Consider the following 7,413-nt stretch of genomic DNA (forward strand, 5'->3'; position numbering starts at 1 on the left):
CGAATAACAGAAATAATTTGGGGAAACTCATATAAATCAACACAGTCCTAAATAACCAATATGTCAAAGAAGAAATTAAAAGGGAAATTAGATGTACTTCGATAAGAATTAAAAAGAAGACACAACACTTATGGGATGTAGCTAATGCCGTACTTACAGGGAAGTTTATAGCTATAAGTGCCCATATTAAAAAGAAGAAATATCTCAGTCAATAACGTTCTACCTTAAAAAGCGGGGAAAAGAAGAGCAAGCTAAACTTAAGGTAAGTTTAATTAATTAATTAAGATTAGAGCAAATATTAATTAGATAGAGAAAAACAATAGAAAAAATTGATGCCATCAAAAGTTGGCTCTTTGGAAAAATCAGCAAAACTAACTTTGGCCAGACTGATCAAGAAAAAGCAGAGACTCAATTTACTTAAATCAGAAGTGAAAGGGGGGCCGGCCCTGTGGCTCACTCGGGAGAGTGCGGCGCTGGTAGTGCTGAGGCCGCGGGTTTGGATCCTATGTAGGGATGGCCGGTGCACTCACTGGCTGAGCGTGGTGCGGGCGACACCATGCCGAGGATTGCGATCCCCTTACCACTCAGGGAAAAAAAAAAAAAAAAAAAAANCTTAAAGCATTAAAGATGAACGGCATATAGGCACCCCTCAGGGAAAAAAAAAAAAAAAAAAAAAGAAAGAAGTGAAAGAGGGGACATTACTGCCTTACAGAAGTAAAGGATTATGAGAGAATAGTGTGAACAGTCGTGTGTAAACAAGTGGGTCACCTAGACAACATGAATAAGTTGCTGAAAACACACAAACAACCAAAGCTTACAGAAGAGAAAATAAAAAATCTGAACATCTATAACAAGAGATTGAATAAGCAATCAAAAATGTCCCAATGAAGAGAAACCCAGGCCCAGATGGCTCGACGTCACCAGCCACGAGGGAGATGCGAATCAAGCCACACTGAGACCACTTCATACCCACAAGGATGGTTGCAACCAAAAAGTCAATAATGACCGGTGTTGGGGAGGGTGTGGGGAAGTCAGAACCCTGTAACGTGCAGCGTTTGGGAAACAGTCTGGCAGCTCCTCAAAATGTTAAACATGGAGTTATCATTTGACACAGCCACTCGGCTCCTAGCTCTGTACCCAAGGGGAGTGAAGATGCATTTCCACACGAAAACTTGCGTGCCCGTGCTTAGAGCAGCACGATTCCTAACAGCCCAGGGTTGAAAACCACACCAATACCCACCGACGGATAAATGGATAAATAGATGGTGGTCTGTCCCTACGACGGACAGACCTTGAAACTATTGCGCTGAGTGAAAGAAGCCAGGCACAAAGGGCCACGTAGTGTATGGTCCAATTTATAGGAAATGTCCAGAACAGGCAAACTCATAGAGACAGAAAGTAGATTAGTGGTTGCTTAGGGCTGCGGGGCATGGGGGCTTAGGCGTGATGGCTATTTGCTACAGGTTTCATTTTGGGGTATGAAAATTTCTAAAATTGATGGTGGTAATGGTTGTGCAACTCTGTGGTTGTGCTAAAAGCCATCGGATTGTACGTTTTAAATGGATGGTTTGGATGGCATGTGATTAACATCTTAAAACAGTCATTAGAAAAAAAAAATGAGGGCCCGGCCCTGTGGCTCACTCAGGAGAGTGCGGCGCTGGTAGTGCCGAGGCCGCAGGTTCGGATCCTATATAGGGATGGCCGATGCGCTCACTGGCTGAGTGTGGTGCAGATGACACTCTGCCGAGGGTTGCGATCCCCTTCCCAGTCCAAAAAAAAAAAAAAAAAAAAAAAAAGAGAGAGAGAGAGAGAGTCCCACCGCTCAAACAAATAGAAGCCCCCTCTTTTCATTTTCACACATCTCATTTGTAACGAAGTGATTTTTGGCGGCCAAGCACTAGCACAGACCCACTGTTAAATTCTGCTTTATGGTCACCTGTCCCAGGAGCATTTCCCTGTTGCTGTGTGGCCTTCGTGACAATTGCTCTGAGGCTGCACAGGCCCCCAGCAGTGTGCACAGTAGCCCTGGTGCTGGGTGGGCAGAGAAGGATGGGTGGGGAAGGAGGGGCTCCCCTCTCCTCTCTCCTCGCTGGTCGGTGTTTCTTTGTGGGTTTCCTGCATCTTAAGGGGTGGTAGGGAAACCGAGGTTAGGCAACCTTTCCGGTGGGGACTGATGTGCTGTTTAAGGAGAGGAGGGTGGGGGGACGTGGTGGAGCCTTGGGCAGTTGTTGTGGGGGCCCCTGTGTGTCCTACCAGCAGCTGTGGGAGAGCAGAGCCAGGCACTCCTCCAGAGACGGCTGGGAGTGGACAAGGCGGGAGAAAACCTGAAGTTGCTCGGTGGCCTTTGTACAGTGTGGGGTGGGGGACACTGAGCCAGGGTGGGTGGTGCAGGTGGCTGCAGATGGGTGGGCATGGATGGAGCAGCGTGGGGGCACGGAGCGTGAGGCCTCCGCCCTGGGGCTGTGGATGCCCCACTCTGCTGCCTCGCACCTGCTGTGGAGCTGTCAAAGGCTTGGGTCCCCCTGCAGTGCAGGCAGGCATGACTGGCAGGACCTAAGGAGGTGATGTCCACGGTGGTGACCCCCGCCCCCCCGTGCTAACTCTGATGCAGCCGAGCTGACCCCCAGCAACAGGCTGAAAAAGAAGAGCTCCAGCCTGTACAAGGCCTCGCACGGGGAGGAGCAGATGCAGTAAGTGCTGTCTGTGTGCCGGGCTCTTCTTGGGGGGCAGCGGGGAGCGGGGGGAGCCTGTGGTTTGGACAGTGCTTCTGAGTCTGGCCCGACAGCCCACTCCCCAGACAGCCTGTGCTCTGTCCGACCCAAAGTGGCCTGGCCTTGTCCGGGCAGCCCTGCTTGTGGGCCAACATGAGGGCTGCAGAGGGAGTCACAGGGTGTGCTCATGGAGCTGTCCTGGGCTGCTTCTCAGTGGGTCTCAGAAGGGGGCTCCAGATCCTGTAGGAGGGTGGCTACCTCCAATCCCGGCAACTGTGGCCGAGCGGGCTAAGCCCAGGCTCTGTTCTCCAAGGTGTCCCATGTGGTGTGTGGACACTGGCCTCGCCTGCTGGCTGGCATGGCTGAGCCTGCGCCCTGGCACTCTCCTGGCCCCTGCACTGCTGGCCTCTCTTTGGGGGTCTTAGCTCTGCACCCACTCAGCTGTTCTAGAACAGTCTCTGTACATGCCTGTGTGCCCCTCTGGGATGGGAGAGCAGGGACCAAGACTTATTCCTGCGGACATACCCTCCTGTAAGCCCTGGGGGACCGAGTGAGAGAATGGGAGGGTGACTTGGGGGACGGTGGCCAGGGGAGGCTTGTCTTCCTCCTGAGGCAGAGGACACGGGCTGCGAGGCTCGCCCAGACACAGGCTCTGCCTGCGCATGCAGAGCGGGCTTCTCTCACCAACAACGCACCACAGACGTGTCCCATGTGGGTAGAAAGCCTCCCTGGCCCCCCATTTGTAGCAACATGATGTCCCCATGTGGATGGGCACTGCTCACTTGGCCAGCACCCCTGGGGGCTTCAGGTGGTCTCCAGGGCCCTGCATGTTGGTTTCCTGTTCTAAACAATGCTGTGCTGAACATCCTCGGGACGAGGACTGCAGGTCTTTTGTCCATGTGTGGCGGCCACCCTGTGCTGGGGACAGTGGTGGGGGTGGTGGGGCCCAGGGCGCAGGCAGTGGCTCCTCAGCGGGGCCAACTGTGGCTCTTTTGCAGCATCCCCTTCTTCAAGTTCTGCTGCCAGTGCGGCCGCTCTGTCGGGGTCCGCCTCATGCCCTGCCCCCGCTGCTACGGGATCCTGACCTGCAGCAAGTACTGCAAGACGAAAGCCTGGAGTGAGTTCCACAAGCAGGAGTGCAGTGACCTGGTGGCCACTGGTAGGTCTGGGTGTCAGGCTGGCCAGTGAGGGGCCTGATATTCCTAAGGACAAAGGCACAGGCCTGTGGGGTGGCCCGGGAGTTACCACCATCCCTTGAAATCTCTTCAGATTCACGACACTTTTCTAGAATTTCCAGATGGGCCTGTTTGGGGGCAGGGGTGGCGGCAGGGAGGTCACTGAGCCAGCCCAGCCCTTCTGCACATGGGGGGCAACACCATGCTTGGGCACTCCCTGTAAGGTAGGCAGGCCCCAGTGCCCCCAGAGCTGGGACCTGGATGCCTGGGGGCTCCACTGGACACCGGGGGTCTCTGCTGGACTTGGTGCTCCTGGAGGGCAGGGCACCTGGCCTCAGGGCTGCTTCTGGAAGGCTCCTCCAGCCTGCTCTCTCAGGCGTCTCCTACAGGGTAGACATGAACAGGTGTCTGCTTCTAGAAACATCCTCTTCTCCCTGCCCTCTGCTCCTCTCCTCCGTGGCATGACAGAGGGAGAGCCGGGGGGCACGGGGGCACTGACTCCACACCAGGGCAGGGTGCAAGGCTGTGCAGCATGGCCGCTCTCCAGGGACTTGGCTGGGTGCCTGGGCCCCAGTGGGGAGTGGGGAGAGGTTGGGTGGACCCCCACCCATGGGCTTGCGCTCCTGGAGCCCCTCCTGCTCACCTCTGTTTCCTCCTCCATAAAATGGGGCGTTTAATAACAGGCACCCGTGGCGGGATGCAGCCCAGAATCTGGTCACAGCTCCTGGCCTGTGGACCCCAAGATGGGGCCTGGGGGGCCCTTCTTTGAAGAGTTATCACAGCCGACTCTTAGACCTGTCGCATGCCCTGCGCCGTGTAAGCCCCAAACAGCTCACACTGCCCGAGGTGGGGGCTCGTCCCCCCCGCGCCAGGGCTCCAGGTCACATGGCTGAGCAGCCGCAGAGCCAGGCCGAGGGGCGCTGGCCCAGGCCGAGCCTCCCCGAGGCTTCTCCTGCTCAGGCCCCTCCACTCCTCCTCCCACTCCTGTTCCTCCTGCAGGGACCGAGGACGCGCCCTGGAGGGTGGAGGAAGAACCTCAGTGAAGGAGTCCCGTGGGGCTGAGTGTCCTGGCACGATCTCCTTCCCAACCTCGCAATAAAGTGTCCCCATGAGTGTGCTGGTAACAGTCTGGGCCCTGCTCTGCCTCTGAACTTTGGGGGGCCTGTATCTGCGCTGGCTGTGTCTCCGGCACCCTCACTTCTGACGTCACCCGGCCTCCCACAGGGCCTGGCTTGGGCCGGGCTGTCCTCAAGAGGGAGGGAAGCTGGGGGACGAGGAGAGATGATCTGTCCAGGAGCCCACGGCAGCCATCCCCATCCCCGCTCAGCAGAGATGGCCAGGCTGTCCCATGCGTCTGCCCACGGGCTCAAAGTTCTGTTCTGGTGTCCTGGTGTTCATTTGGAGGGTCTGTCACATGCCAATTATGTCCTGGGGACAACAGTGTTTGCAGAAATCACTGGAATTGACAGGGAGATGGCACTGAAGCAAAGGACAGGGAGCCACGGGGCATCACAGCGGTGGCCGTGTGTGGAGGGTCTGCCTGGAGATGGGGACCTGTTCACATGAAGAGGGTGGGAGGTGGGCAGAGAGGAGGGTTGGCGCCTGTGCGGTGGCCTGGCCTTCGGGGTGGGTGGGGCTGGGGATGGGAGGGTCCAGGGAGGAGATGGGGGTTGCTGCTGAGAGCAGAGTGGCTGAGGTGGGGCAGGTGGAAGAAGAGGTTGGAAAAGGGGTGTCAGGGCCTATGGGGGGTTGGAGCCAAGCAGATGAGGCCCCCATCCAGGCTGGCTCTTTGCTGGTCAAAGCAACTGCGTCGCAGCGACTGTTCTGATTTCCTTGATGTCCTGTCAAAGACGGCTCCCCAGCCGGAGGTTTGCTGGGGGTGCCCTGGGCGATGGGCCTGTGGGGGGGTGAGGAACGCTTGGGCAGAGGGAGAAGCCACTTCTATGTGGAGCCCTGCTGCTGGGGGGTGGCTTTTCAGGGGGGCACTCAGAGGCGGCAGGGGCTGGGCCTTTGTGCCCCAGCAGCGGCCAGTTGCTGGCCACAGGTTGCCCCCAGGAAGGGTGTGACCGTAGACGAGCTGGCCCCCTGCCGTGGAGACCATTCTTGTAGAGGCTCGAGAGGGGGGTCAGCTGCTGGTGTTGGCAGCTGGGTGGGTGTGGGCACCCCCAGATTCCACTACCTCTGCTCCCAATGGGTACCTCTCATTTGAAGTTATACTTAATTCTATAGAAGTTAGAGAATATATAAAACAAAGAAAATGTAAATGACAGTCATCTGGACACCCAGAAATCACCATTGCCAACACCCGTGTGTGTCCTCCCAGGGCTCCCCGTGTATCTGCGGCGTGCAGGAACTCTGGCGTGCACACAGACACGTGCACGTGTGTGTCCCAAAGTGGGAGCGGCCTCTGCCCTTCTAAACTGGGCCACCCACGTCTTTCTATGCTATTAAATATTTTTCTGCAATATAATTTCCCCCAAACAAAAATAGCTTTATTATTTTAAAATTCTGATTGCGTATGTGATACGTGTTTATTGTTAAAAAAAGGAAGGCAATAAAGACAAGGATGACGGGGACTGTGAAAATCATCTTGCGCTCACTATGGAAGGGTCGGCGTTCCGAGTGGCTGGGGACGCGTTCTTTCAGCTTGTCACCTGGGCAGGGCGCACGTGCGTCCTCCAGCACTCGCGCCCTCCACTGATTTCAGTTTAGGTGGTGCATTCATTTTACCCTCCTCGCCAGCCTTGCTGGCACGTGTGTGCTTCGTGTCCCGACACCGGCACCACTGCCCTCCGTGGACTGACTGGGGGGTCTGCCCAGGCCTGTGGCTCGCTTGAGGGGACGCGCTGTTGTTCTCCGAGGAATGCTGCGCACACACCTTTGCCCATTCTCTTCACTTAAATTCCAGGAATTCCCCTGCTCAGTTTTGCATCCCTGGAGTGCCCTGGGGAGGTCGTATCCATCTACACTGAGGGGGAGGCCCGGCTGCGCCCTCGCCCTGCACCCGCTCAGCAGTGGGCACGGCGGCGGGTTTGCCCTAGCCCGTCCACCAAGGAGTTTCTGCATGAGCTCGGGCACCTTCCCATGTGACATGACGTCTGTGTTTTTCCTCTTATCGCCTCCTTTTTAATTTTATTTAATATTTTCTTGAAATGTATTGATTATACGTATTTGTGGGGTACAGAGTTGAATATCAATACATGTGGACAGTGTGTGATGGTCAGTCGGGGTGCTTAGCATGTGCGTTCCGAAACAATCATTTCCTAGTGATGAGGAGATTCTATCTCCTCTCTTCTAGCCATTTGATAACATGCAGTAAATTACTGTTAACTATACCGAGCTCGACTGTGCACCCACGGAACTGCAGAGCTACCTGCTCTCTGGCTGTTTCGTGCCCATTTACCAGCCTCACCGTCTCCCCACTCTAGTAACCACAGTTCTGCTCTCTGCGAAGTTCAACTTTCCTTTTCTCTCTTTCCTTCCTTCCTTCCTTCCTTCCTTCCTTCCTTCCTTCCTTCCTTCCTTCC

General features: G+C 55.6%; 1 protein-coding gene across 1 annotated transcript in view; it reads left to right on the forward strand.

Moving 5' to 3' along the window:
• The window catches only part of ANKMY1 (ankyrin repeat and MYND domain containing 1), an 83,237-nt gene that overhangs the window by 61,998 nt on the left and 13,826 nt on the right, over window positions 1–7,413 (forward strand). The window contains exons 16-17 of the mRNA XM_008583719.1: window positions 2,612–2,690; window positions 3,710–3,870. Of these exons, the coding sequence (XP_008581941.1) occupies window positions 2,612–2,690; window positions 3,710–3,870 (240 nt within the window). The remainder of the gene's footprint in view (window positions 1–2,611; window positions 2,691–3,709; window positions 3,871–7,413) is intronic.

Source organism: Galeopterus variegatus, unplaced genomic scaffold, assembly GCF_000696425.1.
Source record: "Galeopterus variegatus unplaced genomic scaffold, G_variegatus-3.0.2 Scaffold3013, whole genome shotgun sequence".
NCBI classification, from domain to species: Eukaryota; Metazoa; Chordata; class Mammalia; order Dermoptera; family Cynocephalidae; genus Galeopterus; species Galeopterus variegatus.